The 20,224-nt window shown below is 37.1% G+C and overlaps 2 protein-coding genes across 27 annotated transcripts in view; one reads left to right on the forward strand and one right to left on the reverse strand.

Moving 5' to 3' along the window:
• LOC105491035 (neuregulin 4) overlaps positions 1 to 15,125 on the forward strand; it is a 121,013-nt gene extending 105,888 nt beyond the window's left edge. For 13 of the 16 annotated variants that reach the window (XM_071100920.1, XM_071100914.1, XM_071100915.1 and 10 more), the window contains one exon: positions 14,986 to 15,125. In XM_071100920.1, the coding sequence (XP_070957021.1) occupies positions 14,986 to 15,026 (41 nt within the window). In that variant the 3' untranslated portion in view covers positions 15,027 to 15,125. Of the gene's footprint in view, positions 1 to 239; positions 476 to 2,631; positions 6,891 to 7,849; positions 7,933 to 14,985 lie in introns of those variants that run through there. The other 3 variants (XM_071100929.1, XM_071100928.1, XM_071100930.1) reach the window with 3 other exon arrangements.
• LOC105491007 (F-box protein 22) overlaps positions 9,582 to 20,224 on the reverse strand; it is a 40,212-nt gene continuing 29,569 nt past the window's right edge. For all 11 annotated transcript variants that reach the window (XM_011757072.2, XM_071100901.1, XM_071100904.1 and 8 more), the window contains one exon: positions 9,582 to 18,603. In XM_011757072.2, coding sequence (XP_011755374.1) covers positions 18,186 to 18,603 — 418 coding nt within the window. In that variant the 3' untranslated portion in view covers positions 9,582 to 18,185. The remainder of the gene's footprint in view (positions 18,604 to 20,224) is intronic.

Raw genomic sequence — 20,224 nt, forward strand, 5'->3', positions numbered from 1 at the left:
GAAGAAACCATAGAGCAATTATTTCATGGCATTCCTGTTTATAGTTAAGCATTTCTTAAGTTGAGAAGCTGTGTTTGATATGGAACTCTTGGAAATCAAAAAGAACCAAATGAAAGAATAAGCAGGAAAAAATAAGTGGGAAACAGCTACTTGAAACAGATCCAAATCTTGACCCATCTGATTTCCAGTTCTTAGAGGATGCTAGAAACAACGTGGAGGTAATTGAGTCTTTGTTCCAGGAAATGGATGACCTGGAGCTGGGGGATGAGGAGGATGATCCAGACTCCAATCCTGCTGACCCAGAGAGTGACTCCACTGACAAGAGGACTGTCCCCATCTGTAGAGAGGCTTGACTGTCACAGCATCCTGGCTATGCTCAGAGGGTTTTGATTTTCCTTTCCTTTTCTCCAAGAAGAAATGATTTTCAGGAGAATATTCTTCTGATAGATTTCATCATTGGACTTAATAAACTTATCTTAAAATTTCAAAAAAGTCCATTGTATTCCTATATATCAATGACAATTAGATATGGAAATTTAAAAAAGAATTATTAATGATAGAATCTCAATGTATTAAGTACATAGGAATACATCATACAAAAATATGAAAGACCTATCCAGTGAAAACTAAAAAAAAAAAAAAAAAAAAAAAAAAAATTGGTGAGAGAAATGAAATGAAGACCTAAATAAATAGAGAGTTATATTTTGTTCATAGATTTGGAAGATTCGATATTGTAAGATATCAGTTCTCAAATTGACCTATATAGATGCAGTGCTATCCCAGACAAAATCCCAACAGGTGTTTTTGTAAAAATTGACAGGGTGGTTCTAAAATTACCATGGAAATGTGAAGGACCTAGAATAGAGAAAATAATTTTGAAAAAGAAGAACAAAGTTAGAAGCTTCATACTGTCTGATTTCCTGACTGACTATAAAGCTACAATAATCAAGACAGTGTGATATTGGCATCCAGATAGCCCACAATTGATTTTTGACAAAGCTGCCAAGGCAATTCAGTATGGAAAGGATAGTCATTCCAACAGATGATCCTGGGGCAGTTTGGATATTCACATGCAAAAACATGAATTCAGACCCTTTACCATGCACAAAAAAACCCTCAAAATTGGTCTGAGTATAAGAGCTAAAACTATAAAACCCTTAGATGAAAACATAAGAGAAAGTCTTTGTGACACTGAATTAGGCAAAGATTTTTAGATACAATACAAAAAGCACAACTGATAAAAGAAAAAATTTCATAAATTGGGCTTCATGTAAATTTAAAACTTTTGTGCTTCAAAATGAAAAGGCAAGACACAAACTGGGACAAAATTTTTGCAAATGGATATAAAAGATGGATAAAGGACATGTCTAGAATATATAAGGAACTTTTTCAACTCAATAATAAAAAGACAGCCCAATTAAAGTTTGGGCAATATATATACACATGTTTTGCCACCCAGGCTGGAGGGCAGTGGCATGACTTCAGCATACTACAACCTCTGCCTCCTGGGTTCAAGGGATTCTCATGTCTCAGCCTCCCGAGTGGCTGGCACTACACACACATGCCACCACACCTGGCTAGTGTTTTGTATTTTTTGGTAGAGACAGGGTTTGGTGTTGGCCAGGCTGGTCTTGAACTCCTGGCCTCAAGTGATCCACCTGCCTCGGCCTCCCAAAGTGCTGGGAATACAGGCGTGAGACACCGCACCCAGCCTGGGCAAGATATTTGGATAGACATTTTACCAAAGAAAATACACAAATGGGTAACAAGCACATTAAAAGATACTTGAGTCATTAGGGAAATGTAAATTAAAACCACAATGAGCTGCTACTTAACACACACTAACACGGCTATTATCAAAAAGAGAGTAACAAGTGTTGGTGAGGCTATGGGGAAAGTGGAATACATTGCTGGTGGGACTGTAAAGTAATACGGACACTTTGGAAAAACAATTTGTTGGTTTCTTAAAGAGTTAAGCATGGATTTATCATATCACCCAGCAATTTCATCCCTAGATGTCTACCTGAAGTAAGTGAAAACATGTTCATATTATGACTTGAATATGAATGTTCATAGTAGCAATATTCGTAACTAAAAAGTGGAGATAATCCAAACATCCATCCACTACTCAAGGGATAAATAAAATGTGGTGTATCTATAAATGGAATGCTATTGAGCTATAAAGAGAAACAGAATACTCATACATATGATAACATAGATAAACCTCAGTTATGCTATGTGATACAAACTGCAAAACACCACACTTTGTATGTTTACATTTATATTAAGATAGATTAGCAGTTGCCTAGGGTATGAGATTGGAATGGGGAATTACTGCAAATGGACATGAGATCTTTTTTAGGGTAATGGATTTATTCTAAAATGGGATTGTGGTGGTGATTGCACAATTCCGTAAATTTTAAAATTCATTGAATTGTATACTTATTTTTTTTGTTTGTTTGAGACAGGGTCTCACTCTGTTGCCCAAGGCTCTAGCAGTGCAGTGACATGATCATAGCTCACTGCAACCTTGAACTCCTGCACTCAAGCAATCTTGCCTCAGCCTCCCAAGTAGTTGAGACTACAGGTGTGCACCACTTTGCCTGGCTAATTTTTAAATTTTTTTTGTAGAGACTTGCTGTGTCTTGCTATGCAGCCCAGGCTAGTCTCGAACTCCTGGTTTCAAGCAGTCTTCCTGCCTGGGCTCCCAAAGTGCTGGGATTACAGGCATGAGCCACTGTGCCCAGCTGAATTACATACTTTAAAAAGGTAAATTTTGTAAATTGTAGATTATACCTCAGTAAGTTGCTTTTAAAAGCCAGTTTTTCAATACGTGGTGCTGAGAAAACTAGATATCCACATGCTAAAGAATGAAGTTGGACCCTTACCTATTACCATATACAAAAATTAAGCAGGGCTGGGTGCAGTGACTCATGCCTGCAATCCTAGCACTGTGGGAGGCCCAGGTGGGCAGATCACGAGGCCAGGAGTTCGAGACCAGCCTGGCCAGCATGGTGAAATCCCGTCTCTACTAAAAATACAAAAAATTACCCAGGCATGGTGGCACATGCCTGTAGTCCCAGCTACTTAGGAGGCCAAGGCAGGAGAATTGCTTGAACCCGGCAGGCGGAGGATGCAGTGAGCCAAGAACACAAGATTCCGTCTCAAAAAAAAAAAAAAAAAAAATCAAAGTGGATCAAAGACCTAAACGTAAGAGCTAAAATTACTAAGAGAAGAAAACAGGGGAAATGCTTCATGAAATTGGATTTGTCCATGATTGCTTTTATATAACACCAAAAGCACAAGCAACCAAAGAAAAGTTAGACAAATTGGACATCAAAATTTAAAATTTTGGTACATCAGAAAAACTATCAGCAGAGTGAAAAGGCAATCCATAGAATGGGAGAAAGGTTCACAAATCATGTATCTGGTAAGGATTTGATATGCAGAATATATAAAGAACTTCTAAAACTCAACTACAACAAGTAAAAGAACAACCTAATTCAAAAATGGGCAAAGGATTTGGAGAAACAGACATTTCTCCAAAGAAGATATACAGATGGCCAATAAGCACATGAAAAAAGATACTCAACGTCACTAATTGCTGGGGAAATGTAGATCAAAACCACAATGAGGTACCACTTCCATCCTTTAGGATGGTGACTACTACTAATACAAACAAACAATACACAACCAGAAACCATGTGTTGGTGAGAACACGTAGAAATTGGAACCCTTGTGCATTGTTGGTGGGAATGTAAAATGGTACGACCACCTTAAGAAAGCAGTATGCCAAGTCCTCAAAAAAAAATTAAACGTAGAGTTCCCATATGATCTAGCAATTCCACTCCTGGGTATACATCTAAAAGAAATGAAAGAATGGACTAAAACAGATATTTGTATACCTACACTCATAGTGTTGATGGCTGTTGTGAGACCTTGGTTCTTTTCAGTTTAAAAGAGTTTAAACAAGAGACACACAACAGAGATGCAGCATACAGCAAATTTATTGCAAAGGAAAAATAATATTTTGAAAGTTAGGTGCAGAATCCCTGAGAGAGGATTCAGGGCAGGCTGCTCATGAGAATGAAACAGCAAAGACTGGCACTAGGGAGACTCCCTTTCTGAGAGTCTTAATATTATTACTCATGAGGAGGTGGGAAGAGCTGTTACTGGTAACTATGTTTTGGGTGGTCCTCTGGGTGCACATGCCAGTAGCTGTACATGTTTGTTCACACATCACATATCTCATTAGCATCTTAAATCTCTCCTCAGGGATGTGTTTTTTACAATTATAATGAGCAATGGGTCAGTCTGAGGACAAGTAAAATCAAAATGCACGTGCTCCCTACAGGGAAATTCCTTACTGGAGAGAGCTTTGCTTGAATGAGCTGGACTCCAATGTGAATGCTGGGCTTATTGTGTTGACTGTATGGTCACCCCTGTAACCAAGAACATGGTTACTTCCTTGACTACCTCTCCTGCCTCAATAGCAGCATTACTTACAGTAGCCAAAAGGTGGAAACAACCTAAATATCCATCAGTGGATGAATAGATAAAATGTGGTATATACCTATAATAGAGTATTATTTAGCTTTAAAAAGGAATGAAATTCTGATACATGCCACAACATAGATGAATCCTGAAGAAATGCTAAGTGAAAAAGTCAGACACCAAAGGTAAGTATTGTGTGATTCCACATATACAAGGCACCTAGAATAGGCAAATTCATTGAGACAGAAAGTAGAATGGTGGTCACCGGGGTTGTCGGGGGAGGAATAGGGAGTTACTGTTTAATGAGTAGAGTTTCAGTTTGGGATAATGAAAAAGTTCTGGAGGGCTGGGCACTGTGGCTCACACCTGTAATCCCAGCACTGAGAGGCCGAGGTCACAAGGTCAGGAGATGGAGACCATCCTGGCTAACATGATGAAACCTCATCTCTACTAAAAATACAAAAAAAAAAATTAGCCGGGCGTGGTGGCGGGCGCCTGTAGTCCCAGCTACTCGGGAGGCTGAGGCAGGAGAATGGCATGAACCTGGGAGGCAGAGCTTGCAGTGAGCCGAGATCTTGCTACTGCACCCCAGCCTGGGCAACAGAGTGAGACTCCATCTCAAAAACAAAACAAAACAAAACAAAAACAAAAAGTTCTGGAGATGGTGTGATGGTTGCACACAATGTGAATGTACAATAATAACCCCTCATTGGTGGTTTAGCTTTTAGAGATTTCAGTTACCTGCAGTCAACTGTGGTCTGAAATATTAAATGGAAAGTTCCAGAAATAATTCATGTTTTAAATTGTACACCCTTCTAAGCAGCATGATGAAATCTCCCGCTGACCTACTCAGGATGTGAATCATCTTTTTGCCCAGCACATCCACACTGTATATGCCGCCTGCCCATTAGCTACTTATTAGCCATCTCATTATCAGAGCACCTGTCGCAGTATCACAGTGCTTGTGTTCAAATAACCCTTATTTTACTTAATAATGGCCCCAAAGTGCAAGAGTAGTGATGCTGTCATATTGTTATAATTGTTCTACTTTATTATTATTGCTAATCTTACTGTGTCCAAGTTACAAACTTCATCATAGGTGTAGGAAAAATAGTATATTTAGGTTTGGTGCTGTCTGTGATTTCAGGCATCCACTGGGGTCTTGGAATGTATGAATGTATCCCCTGTGGAGAAGAAGGGACTACTGTACTTAATGCTACTGAACTTAAAAATTGTTAAAATGGTAAATTTTGTTAAGTATATTTCACCACAATTAAAAGTCAGTCAGCCTGAAAGAGATGCCATTATTAAATAATGCTATCAGTTGATGTGTTTTATTGTGCTCAGAATTATCACTTATCAGGAGGGATAATCTGTTCCCATACTTTACTCCTGTACATGAGTAAAAACATGTCTTTTAAATCGTTTGTTAGGTTTGTAGATCTTTGCTATATTTGTAATATCTGGAGCCACATTAATTTTTAAAGTGCTTGATGGTTAAATAACCATGAAGAAATTCTCAGAGAATATAGGAGTTTGAGACTAGCCTGGCCAACACGGTGAAACCCCGTCTCTGCTAAAAATACAAAAATGAGTCAGGCATGGTGGCGGGCGCCTGTAATCCCAGCTATTCAGGAGGCTAAGGCAGGACAATCGCTTGAACCCGAGAGGGGGAGGTTGCAGTGAGCCGAGATTGTGCCTCTGCCTGGGCGACAAAGTGAGATTCCATTAAAAAAAAAATTGTCAGAGAATGGAAAGATTTTAAATTGATCATGGGGTTAACTGGAAAGGTTAATGCTAGGAGTCAAATCTGATATAAACAAGTTTGGGAATAGTATCCTGCCATTAGATCTTGAATGCACAAATACCATGCTTGTAATTCATCAACAGCATTTTCCCCAAAAGGTTTGCCTCTTGATTTTTTTTTTTTTTCCCAGAATGTTCAGTGACATGGTAAGGGCTTAATTTTATTTTTTAGAATCCACACACATATAAAACAGCTTGACTTCTGTTTATAAAGACATACTTGTTTAAAAAAAAAAAAAAAAAAGGAACTCAAGTATTAAATTGCTGTTTTTGTTTTTTTAATAGAAAAAGACATCATAACAAAGGTTTAAAAGAGGGATAAGGTATTAGGCTTAGCTCACAGTTCATTTGATCATTTTTTTCAAGGTTGAACAATCTCAATAACTGCAAGGCCATAACTATAAGCAAACAAATCACCACCCCCCCCACACACATACACAAAAGCCTTTTACTAAATGTGACGAGATACATGTCATGAAAATAAAATTAGATTCTCTGATGAGAAGAGCTGATTATGAAGACTGGGACGCTTAATAATGTTAGCTCATATTATGAAAATCATAGCATAAAGGTACATTATATTTTAAAAACTTATTAATGACCTTCCTTCACCAAGGACGTCTTCTTGCCACACCATCAAGCCTTATTTCATTGATAAGTTTATTCATGTCGCCTTGTATGATTCTGGAATGTAAGCCTCCCCAGGCAATCTTTCCAATTTATTCCTAGCCTAAATCCACAGCCTAAAGTCTTAGCATGCATTTATATTGTTGTTATACATCATCCCTACTGCAATAATGCCCTAATGCTGATGACACAACTCTCGAAATGGAAAGCAAGCAGTGTAATGATATGATCATGCACATAACATGCCTATGTGTGCCAGGTACTATGGTTAATATTTCAGGTATTTTAACTCCTATAAATCTTAACAACTGTATGGGGTAGGCGGTATTATTCTCACTACAATGAGAAAACTGAGGTTTAGGGAGGTTAAACCCATGTTTTTCTTACTGCATTTCCACAGATATGGGTATTAGTCTCAGGGCTCGTTGGCTAGAGGGAATTTTTGTGCCTAAATAGTCCCAATTAGCCACAGGTTTTATTAGTCCTTGTTTCCTCGGTATTTTCTTGCCATCTATTATTGTCATTGCTATTGTCATTGTTACAGTGACTCACTCTAGCAATCTTTTCCCGTCAACCACCCTTTTCTAACTAGTATATCTCAGAGAGGTCACCAGGCTTGTTAGAACTTTGGGTAAGAGGCAGTGAGCAAAGACGGGGAGGGGCGGAGGGTGTGGGCAGGTGTGCAGGGAACTTATACGTGAGACTTGAAGGGAGAATCCGACGTAACTCAGTGTTCTGAGGAGTCTTGTCAGGGTGCTGAAAATTTTTGATAATTCTAGGTTAGTTTACCTCAACATATCCTATCACAAACAGAAGGGGTTGGCTTATATATGTGAAGAAGATAAGAGACATGTAGGTAGGTGTGCATAGCAAGAAAAATTGCGATGGAGAAAGCATCTTAATTCTTCATTATTTTTCATAGGTCATGGAGAACACTGAAGAAACGTCAAAGTGAACCAAATCATTGCTTTTATTTTACAAAGGCAGAAAATGAAACACCACTAGGTAAAATAATTAAAAATTTAATCCTTTATTTTCTAAATAAAGCGCTTGTGTAACCTGTTGTATCATGAACCATAATCCATTCTGCTGCAAGGTGTGTGTGCTTCTGTAATGTGCATCAGTCCATCGGCAACTGCTAAGTAGGGGATGATACCAGTATTCAGAAGTCACATTGGCTCAACATGACTCTCCCCAGAAAGCTGATGTGCTGAAGCAACCAGAAGCAAATATTCACATACCTAGAGAGAAACCCTAAGGGATACATGAAGATCTTATGAAAAAGGATGAAAATCCTTTAAGTGCAAGGAGTAGCCGGCTTAGTGGCTTCAAAACCACCTCATTCTTCCTGTGTTATCTGAGAAGCTGCAAGTACTGATGAAAAAACTGAGAAGACATTTCACATTTCACCTGGCAATTAGAAAAAAGCACTGACTGATGGATACCTCTGTGTCATTCTTTCAATATTGATGAAAATGCTTTCTACTAGAAGTGACTGATTTCAAGGATCTGTCTCTCAAAGGAAGAAACAAAAACCCAAAAGTCTGACTGCAAAAGATTGACTAATTCTAGGTGCAAATACCAGTGGAAATTTAGGATTGTTATTGTACTACACAGGTTACAAAGTTCCAAAACTATTTTCCTTATAAGTTTTAGTGCATGATTTTTCAGAATGCAGTTTTCATCTTTTTAGGTGCAACATTAAGAACTGGTTAGGTCAGAACAATTTAGTTTCTCCAGTTTTTCCACCTAAGTTACATGGGAAAAAAAGGGAAAAAAAAAAAAAAAAAAAACCAGAAAAGAAAAAGGAATAGTAACTTTAAGGAAGTGTGAAAATAAAGTCTTGGAGCAGTGGAAAGGTCTGGGGCTGGTAAATGGCTTAGGCAGAAGCATGTGCACCGGCCGAACATAACAGCTCGTCTCTCAACTATGTCCTCGTCAAGGCTGGGATGCACGCTGGCTTCTCTACAGTCTGGCCCAGTGTAGGCACTGTGAATTCAGTGTGTCACTAGCGTCACCGATTCATTCATCACCCATCATTCATTCATTTCACAAACACATAAGGGTGAGCCACTGAGACAGAGTATACAAAATGAAAAGCGCTCACATAATTTTAATAGACTTTGTTGTTAGAAGTTTTAGATTTTCAGAAAAACTGAGCAGATAGTACAGAGTTCCCCTATGCTTCTGCCCACCCCAGGCCTTTATTAACATCTTGCACTAGTGTGGTATATTTGTTTAACCAATATTGACACATTTTTACTTTATTTTTTGAGACAAAGTCACTCTGTCACCCAGGCTAGCTGAAGCCTATAATTTACATGAAGAGTCCTCTTTCTGTTGTATGTCTTTATGAATTTTGACCAATATATAATGCCATGTATCCACTATTATTGTATTGTATACAGTAGTTCCACCGCCCTATAAATCTCTACTCCATGTATTTACCCCTCCCTCTCTCCCACTGAACCTGTGGCAACCACTCTCTTTACTGTCTAACTTTCCTTTCTCCAGAATGTCATATATTTTGAAATCATATATTATGTAGCCTTTCAGACTGACTTCTTTCACTTAGCAATATACACTTAAAGTTCCTCTATGTCTTATGACTAAATACCCCATCCCCCCCTTTTTTAAATAGCTAGGCCATATGATTTTTTTTTTTTTGGTGGTTTAAAAATTTACTGTGGCAAAAGGTACATAAGATTTAAATTTTAGCCATTTTGAAGTTTACGGTTTAGAGGCATTAAATACATTCGTTGTATGTACCAATCACCACTATGCACCTCCGAAACTTCTTCATGATCCCACACTAATCTCCGTGCCCCTTAAACAATAAATTCCCATTTCCTCCTGCCCCCTGTGACAAAAAATAATCTTTGTTCTACTTTGTCTCTATGAATCTCACTAGTCTAGGCACCTCACATAAGTGAATTCATATAGTAGTGTCCTTTTGTGATTTACTTCACTTAATGTCTTAAAGGTTCGTCCATGATACAGTATGTAGCAGAATTTCCTTTTTATGGCTGAATAATACTCCAATGTAGGGATATAACACATTTTGTCTATCCATTCATCTGTTGGGTATTTGGGTTGTATCTACCTTTTGACTACTGTGAATAATGCTGCAGTGAACACTGGTATACAAATATATCCTCAAGCCCCTGCTTTCAATTGTTTTGTGTATATACCCAGAAATGCAATTGCTGAATCAAATGACAATTCTGTATTTAACTGGAAAATCACTATACTGTTTTCTACAGCAGCTGCACCACTGTGTATTTCCATCAGTAATAAGAGCTCCAATTTCTCCACATCCTTGCCAACACTTGTGTGTTTTTTAATTTTAATAAATTATTCCAATGGGTACAAAGTGGTATCTCATTGTGGTTTTGATTTGCATTTCCTTACTGTTTAGTAATGTTAAGCATTTTTCATGTGCTCATTGGCTATCTGCATGTCTTCTCTGGAGATCTATCCAAATCCTTTGCCATTTTTTAAACCAGGTTTTTATGTTGTTGTTGCATTTTGGGAGTTTTGCGTGTATTCTTGATGTTTAATCCTTATTAGGTATGTGAACTGCATATATATTTTCTCCCACTCCATAGGTAATCTTTTCACTCTGTTGATAGTGTCCTTTGATGCACAAAATTTTAGAATTTTAATGAAGTCCAATTTGCCTATTTTTTCTTTTGTCATCTGTGAATTTGGTGTCATATCCAATAAACCATTGCCACATCCTAAGAGTTTTATGGTTTTAGCTCTCACATTTAGGTCTTTGGTCCACTTTAATTTTTGCACATGGTGAGGTTGCAACTTCATTCTTTAGCCATATGGTTATCCAGCTTTCCCATCATTATTTGTTGAAAAAACTATCCTTCGAATAGTCTTGGCACCCTTGTCAAAAATCATTTAGCTACAGACGAGAGGGTTTATTTCTAGGCTCTCCAGTCTATCCCATTGATCTGTCTGCCTTTATGCCAGAATCACATTGTTTTGATTACTGTAGCATTATAGTAAGTTTTAAAATATGGAGGTCTAAGTCCTCCAATTTTTTGTTCTTTCTCAAGACTGATTTGGCTATTTGGGATCCCTTCATATTCCATACGAAATTCAGGATGGGTTTTTCTATTTCTGGAAAAAAAAAAAAAAAAAAAACCCTAGGATTCTGATAGAGATTGTAGTGAATCACTTTGAGTAGTACTGACATATTAACAATATTAGATTTTCCAATCCATGAACATGAGATGTGTTTCCAGTTATTTTTATCTTTAAGCAAGGTTTTGTAGTTCTCATTGTACAAGCCATTCACCACCTTGGGTAAGCTAATTTCTGTGCATATTATTTTTGGGGCTATGGTAAATGGGACTGTTCTTGTAATTTCCTTCTCAAGATTGTTCATTGTTAGTGTATAGGAATGCAACTGATTTTTGTGGGTTGACTTTGTATCCTGCTGCCTTACTGAATTAACAGTTTTATTTATTTTTTTGGTGTGGAATCTTTAGGGTTGTCTAAAGATCGTATCATTTGTGAACATACAGGATTTTACTTCTTACTTTCCAACTTGGATGTCTTTTCTCTTTCTAGCTCAGGCTAGAACTTCTAGTACTGTGTTGAATAGGAATGGTGAAAGTGAGCATTGTTGTCTTGATCTTAGAGGAAAAGCTTTCAGTCTTTCCCCACTAAGTATGGTGTCTACTGTGGGCTTTTAATATCTGGCTTTTATTATGTTGAGGTAGTTTCCTATCCCTCATTTGTTGAGTGTTTTTAATCACAAGAGGCTCCTGGATTTTGTCAAATGCTTTGTCTGGATCAATGGAGATAATCATCTGGTTGTTCTCCCTTCATTCTGTTAATATGGTATATTATATTGATTTTTGTATGTTGAACCATTCTTGCATTCCAGGAATTCATTCCATTTGGTTATGCTATACAATCCTTTTAATATGCTGCTAAATTCAGTTTCCTAGTATTGAGAATTGTTGAATCAGTGAAAATAAGGAATCTTTTCTTCTGTAATCTTTATCTTGTGGTATATTTGTGTCTGTAATCTTTTCCTGTGGTATATTTGTCTGGCTTCAGCATCAGAATGAATTAGGAAGCATCCTTCCTCTTCAATTTTTGGAAAAAGTTTAAGAGGGTTTGGGGTTATTTCTTCTTATTTGGTAGAATTCACAAATGAGAACCATCAGGTCCAGCGCTTTTTTTTCCAGGAGAATTGATTACTAATTCAATCACCTTACTGGTTCTAGTTCTATTCGGATTTTAAAATTTTTTTCATAGTTCAGCAGTGGTAGGTTTTGCATTTCTAGGATTTTGACCATTTCATCTAAGTTGTCCAAGGTATTATTTTATAACCCTTTTCATTTTTCTAGGATCTAGAGTGCTGTCCCATTTTCATTTATTTTAGCAATTGAGTCTTCCTTTTTTATTATCTAGGTAGCAGCTTCTCAACTTTATGGTCTTTTAAAGAACTTGTAGTTTCACTGATTTTTCTCTAGTGTTTCTAATCTTTATTCAATTTATCTGTTCTAATCTTTATTATTTCCTTCCATCTGCTACCCTTGGATTTAGTGTGTCTTTCCCCCCTCCTTAAGTTACAAAGTCAGGCTGTTGACATGAGATGTTTTTTGTTTTTTAATGTAAGCATTTATGTCTGTAAATTTCCCCTTTAGCAGTGCTTTCACTGCATCCTATAAATTTTGGTATGCTGCATTTTTCTCTTTTTAATTTCTCTTGTGATTTCTTCTTTGACCCATTGGTTGAGTGTGTTGTTTAATTTCCACAAGTTTGTGAATTTTCCAATTTTCCTTTTGTTATTGATTTCTAACTACATCCTGTTGTGGTTCAAAAATGCTTTGTATCTTCTTCACTTCTTTGCGTGTGATATATATCTTTTAAAACTATGGAGGCTTGATTTGTTGTTTCTGCTTTCAATGATCCCATCTCAAGTTTGCTGATTCTTTCTTCTAGATTCTTTGCTGCTGAACCCCTCTAGTGAAAATTTCATTATACTTTTCTCCTCCAGAATTTTTTTATAATGCCTATCTCTGTTGATATTCTGATTTTATTCATTTATCATTTTCCTGATTTCCTTTAATTTTTTGTTCATGCTTTCCTTTAGTTCTTTGGGCATATTTGAGTTGTTTTAAAGTATATATCTAGTTTAATGTCCTTCATTAGGACAATGTCTGTCAATTAATTTTGATCTTTTGAATGGGCATTATTTTCCTGTTCCTTTGTAAGGCTTGTGATTTTTTTTCTTGAGAATTGGGTATTCACTATTATAATATGGTAACTCTAGGTAAGAGATTCTTTCCTTTCCCCATGGTTTTCTAGTTCATTTATTTTTTTATTTTTAAAAGCTGTCATCCATTCGTTTTGAGAGTTTTCCAAATTACTTTTATAAAAGACTATCCCTTTTGTGTGTGATCACTGAAGTCTCTCTTCTTTTTATGTCATATTCAGCGATTTTGACATAAATTCCCTCAAATGCCAGGTGCTATCCTAGATTTTACAAATTGGCTTTGTGCCAGGTAATCCTCCAATACTTACTTTGACCTGCTTTTGAGCTTAGGGACCAGAGCAAGGTGAAAGCTTAGGTCTTAGAACTTTCTGGGCAAGTGTTTTCCCTGGGCATATGCATGTCGCATTTTAAATGCCCCCTGTATATATAACTGTTCTTAATTTCCTAATTTCCCAAAGCCTTACCCCAGATTCTCCTCTGGGCCTTAGTTGTTCTATTTTATGTTTCCACCTATAACCTCCTGCCCCATGTACCTGTGGTTCTTTGCAGCTTTTATAAGCAGTGCCCACCCTTCCAGTTAGGCAAAAAAAAAAGATGAGACCTTGTGTCAGTCCTTCAGGTATCCCCAGACAGGTTAGAAAAAAATGTACACAGTAATATGCCAAAAAAGTCTATTATGTTTTCTCCAGTTCAAGGGAGGGAACTGGGCTGCTGCTGCTTCAAGACTGTCACAATGCAGGGAGGGGTCGGGGCAAGAGCCACTAAAAACTCAATATTTTCCTACCATTCTGAAGATGACTGGGAATTTTTTTGGTTGCTGTAAACTTTTGACTGTTTTCTAAAGTTCTAATAAAGTTTGTTCAGACGGTTGCTTTTTTTTTTTTTTTTTAATGTTTTGATGGGGAAACAAAAGCTTGCAGCTTCCTAGTCTGCCCATTTTGCTGATGTCGCTGGGGTCAATTATGTTTTATTCCTCCCTATAATTTTAGTATTACAAGACCTTGAGTAGAGTATGTTTATTAAGTATAGTGATTAAATTTTGGTTAGTGAGAATTAGAAAAATGTCAATGGTCTCAAAATTCTCCTCAATCTGATCATTTGCATTTAAAAGCAACATTAATGAATATATTTTCTTTCAATTTCTTCTAAATTAATCAATCTTGCCTGTTTTTGCTGGCTGTGATAACAGTCACTATAGAGCAAAAACTTTTATAAATCTGTTTTAAGAAATGAAAGCTTATGGCTGGGCACAGTGGCTCACGCCTGTAATCCCAGCACTTTGGGAGGCCGAGGTGGGCAGATCACCTGAGGTTGGAGTTTGAGGCCAGCCTGACCAACATGGAGAAACCCCATCTCTACTAAAAATACAAAATTAGCCGGGCATGGTGGCGCATGCCTGTAATCCCAGCTACTCGGGAGGCGAGGCAGGAGAATCACTTGAACCCAGGAGGTGGAGGTTGCAGTGAGTCGAGATCGTGCCATTGCACTCCAGCCTGGGCAACAAGAGTGAAACTCTGTCTCAAAGAAAAGAAATGAAAGTTTCCATACCAAAATATTAAGTGATACTTATTGGCTTCTGCCAGTTTCCTATTTTGTAGTAGCATATGTTCTTGTAACCTGTCTTCAGTTGTGGCATAGGGTAGATATATGTATATAATATATAAATATATTGAACAAAAATAATAGGTCTTGCAAATATTTTATTATTCTTCCCTATAAAGTTTCTGGTACCACATTCTTTATATCACATAAGTGTTCGCTTTGTTCATTTAACAAGGATATTATTACTAATGCTTATTTTATTATTTTAGGATTTTCATTAAGCCAACTCATACCCAGTTTCTACAAATGAAAATCAAAGTCAATCATCTAAAATTTCATGATTTCTTCCCATCAAGAGGATCTGGAGTCTTCTGTTCCCATTAAAACTGAATTTATGGCAGTGCAAGCCCGGGCCAGACTGGGTAAAAAATGATGGAAGCACATTTATATTCTTAAAAATGTCTGCAGATTGCATAGAAAGTTCTCAGATTTGTAAAAGTTTATTTCTATTGTAATTCTTTGCATGTTCATTTTGTTAAATTTGCAATATAAACCAGTTGCACATCTTTTGCTATCTGGCCTCCTAGGTTGAGGGTTAGGGTTTGCTTTAAGCAAAACTGAGATAACTATAATGTGAACTGGCCTACTGGATTGCCCACTTTTATCAATCTGCAAGGGTGGATCTATTTCTAGGTCTTAATTTCAAGGTTTACTTTCCCTTTTCCTTAGATTTTACTTGGATCAAAGGGCATGGAAATATATTTCTTGCTTAAGTCTTATACAAAGGAAACTGTGGCCCCAGAAATTATTTTGCTTTGAAAGTATGTAGATGAAATAAGTATTTTTAAATGTCTTGATTAAATAAAGCATTCTATGATCTGATTGTCAGCTCAGTATGTAGGCTAAGGGTATACCTTTACTTCTCTTTTTTATGCTCAAATTTTTTTTCATGTGATTGTTATTTTCATTTCACCGAGGACTACAATGATTGTCATCTCTAGGAATTTAGTTTGTTTTTAGCTAATACTCCTTTAATGCTTCTAAGACAAGCCTTTCAGAATTGTAATAAGTGAGTTACACAGATTTAACTTTGGCTAAATTACCATTTCCCTTCCTCACAGAACTTCAAGGCCTCTCAGAGGCAGGGAGGATCACTTTTATTCTTATCAGTACTACTACTGTTTCTATTAGGTCAACTTTTTCCCTTTTTACTTTGCACTAAGGTTGCAACCATGTGACTAAATGATTTTAGTGTTCGTAACAAGCTCCAAAGGCTCAGCTATAAAAAGGAACCCTTTAACAACATCAAATATTGTATGAAATTATCCTGTATCAGACTCTCCTTTGAGAAGTGGCAAAACATTTTATGAGTATTAATTTGTTTAACCCGTTCAATTCTAAGGCTCATTTTGTTCATATTTTCAGTTTTAAAAATCCCTTTTCCTCTACTATTCAACCAATTCTGGTTAATATCAGGGACAATAAAGTTTAAAAAATATTAGACTTATGTGCTATATGAGCACATTCAAAGACTAAAATTTTGAGGTATTTTGATAATAGCTAAATAGCATGAGCTAAATACAAATATTCACAGATGAAAAGTTTTGACAAATTTTTCTTTCCTCAGGAACTAGGATTTAGAATAACCATAAATTAAAGGAATCTTCTAAGTATTTTTATCATATATATAAAAATAGCAAGATAAATATTTTCAGTTTTTAAAAAAGGGATAAAAGTGATAAAAAAGGAAAAGGAGGAATAATGCTAATACATTTGACTTTACTTACCTTGCAAGTGTTCTACTGTCCTGTTAGAACAAACCACTGACTGTTACAAAAGTAACATTAGTTACATCATATTGTATTAGGTGGAATATGCTAATTTCTCTCTTGTAAAACAGTCTGGAGGTGGATAGTCCACGCCACTTAATGGCGTTTCTTCAATGAGGTTGTACAGCAACCAGGATCCTTCTGTTACCTTCTTCCACAATGGTGTGTTGCCTCCTCTTCAGGGTCCAAGATGGCTGACTACCAGATCCACATTCCAAGCAACAAGATGGAGAAAGGGGCAAATAAATGGTCATGCCATTTTAATGACACAAATCATTGCCCCTCACATTCCATTGTCCAGAACACAGTCATACCTGCACAGGAGACTGGGAAATGTAGTCTTTATTCTAGGAGGCATACCCAATTGAAAAATCAAAGGTTCTATCATTATGCAAAAAGGAAAGAATGGATATTGAGGGAAAATTGGTGCTGTCTGCACATCTCTTATTTAGATATTTGTATAGAAATTCAAACTTGAAAATCATTCTACTGGGAATATGACAGGAATGACTGGCTGACAAATACCAACTATTCTGGGTTTTTGTTTATGAAGGATTAGTTTCCTTCCTTTGTTCATCCAAAAGCAATGAAATGCAAAACATTACCTGAATGAGTTCCAAGCTATGTTTTATTGGTATAAAACCAAAATAAGATGATGTAATACTCTGGTCTACCAGTTAGCTATATAGACCTAGGTGAAAAAAAAAGATTTTTAAGGAAAAAAGAAAAATGTTTTACTTATGATAAAACACTGATTAGTCTTGTCAATTTATCTGACCAAAACAAAAATAGTTCTTTAATTTTTATCAAATAAGTAAAAAGTCAGTAATAATATTGTTACTTCTGAAAAAATTCATAAAACTGAAAGGCAGAGAAAAATTTCTCAAACCATCAGTATATTTTTCTCCTTATTAAAAGGGAGAAAGGCCGGGAGCGGTGGCTCAAGCCTGTAATCCCAGCACTTTGGGAGGCCGAGACGGGTGGATCACAAGGTCAAGAGATCGAGACTATCCTGGCTAACACGGTGAAACCCCGTCTCTACTAAAAATACAAAAAACTAGCCGGGCGAGGTGGCGGGCGCCTGTAGTCCCAGCTACTCGGGAGGCTGAGGCAGGAGAATGGCGTAAACCCGGGAGGCAGAGCTTGCAGTGAGCTGAGATCCGGCCACTGCACTCCAGCCCCGGGCGACAGAGCAAGACACCGTCTCGAAAAAAAAAAAAAAAAGGGGAGGGGGGAGAAAAAAGGTCTTCATGATTCTGCTAAAAGACATCAGCTAACAACGCCAGGGGTAGTCAGGGAATGTCTTAAATCTCTGTCCTACTGATGAATCCCCTTTTGCTCTTCCTATGCGGGAAGACTAAGGTCACGTCACACAGCAGCTACACGATCTGGTGCAACACAACTATAATCAGTTTGCTTGTGCCTGATGCAAAAGCTCTCAACTCCTAGTCTGTGTTATGTCCAAAGTTGTCCTTCATCTAATATATTAAAAACTACCCTCGTCATCTTAGAGCATCAATCAAAGCTACAAAAAAGATATATCTAAAGTTATTTTTGTTTGAAATACACATAGCCCAAGTTTCCATTTTCTGAAAAAGGCGGAACCAGAAAGTTATATATTATGAAAGCCACTTTAATTATTATTTAGATGACCCCAGATGTATGAGTGCCATTATTGTTGTATAGCTATGAAACAGATCATCATCTTTTACCTCATTACATTTCCTCAATATAAAGTTCCCAGTGACTATCCGATCACACCCAATTTCTCCATTTCCAAAGAAGCCGAATAGGGGAACACTAGGAAAAAACTTTCTGAACGCATCAGCCTCAACATTCCCCTTGGCTCTGTAATACTGAAAGCCCCTGCCAACGCATGCAAACATGAAGCCAATGGTGTTCTGCTCTGGAATGTTGGCCGCTTTGAGGCGCTGCATTGCAGCCTCCGCAGTCTTCTCATCACTGACGTCCTCGTTGAGGAGCACAGTGGCACTCTGGATTCGGTGTCCACTAAATGACAGTCCAACCACACCTGCGGCATCAATATCCAGAGGGTTCCTGGAAAATTTAGAAAAGTGGCAATATCTCATGAAACATTAAAATTTTTAAGTACAGAAGCAAAATCCTCCTGATTCACTGATGGGAGGCTGCTGCCTTTAGCAGCCTATGGTTAATCTGAGGCTCACCCTCACAGATGAGTAAAATATGGTCAAAAATCAAACTATTAAAATAGATCAAGAGAAGCCACCATTTTTTTCAGTCACAAATACAAAGGGGCAATGCACATCCATAACAATTTCTGAAACCCATATTTGGTTATTAGAAGGGACAGTTTCCTTACCTTTCTGACTTCCTTAAAAGGAATGTTATAATTTTATTAATATACACAAAGATATCCATTAAACGAAGCCTTCTGCTATTATTTACATTGTTAACATCTTTCCCCCCACTTCAGCTGTCAAATTCTGAAAGACATATATTAAAAATATAATAATGGAGGGTGATTTTATTTTTTTGGAGATCGGGTTCTCTGTTAGCGAGGCTGAAGTGCAGTGGCATAGTCATAGCTCACTGCAGCCTCAAACTCCTGGGATAAAGCAATCCTCCTGCCTGAGTCTCTCAAGTAGCTGGGGCTACAGACACATGCCACCACACCTGGCTAATCTGTAAACATTTTGTGGAGATAGGGTCTCACTATGTTGCGCAGGCTGGTCTCAAACTCCTGAACTCAAGCAATCCTCCTGCCTCAGCCTCCCAAAGTTCTGGGATTACAGGCATGAGCCACTGTACCCAGTCTTAGGGGATAATTTTAAAAACCTATTAACTCTAGAAGTTTTAGCTTTATGTCTAGTCCACTAGAAAATATGTTATTTTTTTTGTCTTGTTTATTGCTTTGAGTCTAGAATTCAGCTTAATTTGATGGTAAAAACTCATGTTTTGTTTTTGTATTTGCCTGGTTTTTTTAAAAAATGAAATATCCTTACAAAAGAAAATACAACATTGATAAAAGTTATAAAGCATATAATATAGTGAACATCCACTAGGGGAGAAACAAGTATGTTACATTTCTATCATGCTTCCAACATCTGAATCTATAAAATGGGCAAGATTCACTGGATTACTGAGAAACTAAGACGCAAAAAGGTTAAGTGACTAAGGTAATAAGGCTAGCTAGTAGTAAAACGAGTTTGTGAGGGGCAAAATCTATCTTCTGAAGTACTCTGCTGCTTTTAAAACTTTATCACATTTCCTCTTTGGTACAGAATTGTTAATACATATTGTCAATCTTGCCTCAAAGAATTATTCACCTTCCTTTTGGGTTGTGGATCAGTTGGGTTATCTGGACTTTATTAAAATGGAGCACTCATTTACTCAACGGTTTCTCTTAATCACTGACAGAGTATGAAGACCACATTAAAATTAATGGGTCATATGAAAAGTAATGATTGGGGTGGAGGGTGTTTCTCATACTAGGTATAAAAAGTAGATGATATACAAATTGCTGTACTAACAAGCTAGCACCTCAGATGTTTTAAGTCCGAGTGAGATACCTGCATTTCAAAGGTAAACTGTATGTTGAATCACCATTGCCCTATCGGTATACAATTTAAAAGTTAACAGCAAAGATACAGGAAAAATTAGGCAAGAGGGGAAATAACTTAGATAGTCACCAAGAATT

The sequence above is a fragment of the Macaca nemestrina genome, chromosome 7 (genome assembly GCF_043159975.1).
Source record: "Macaca nemestrina isolate mMacNem1 chromosome 7, mMacNem.hap1, whole genome shotgun sequence".
Taxonomy (NCBI): Eukaryota; Metazoa; Chordata; class Mammalia; order Primates; family Cercopithecidae; genus Macaca; species Macaca nemestrina.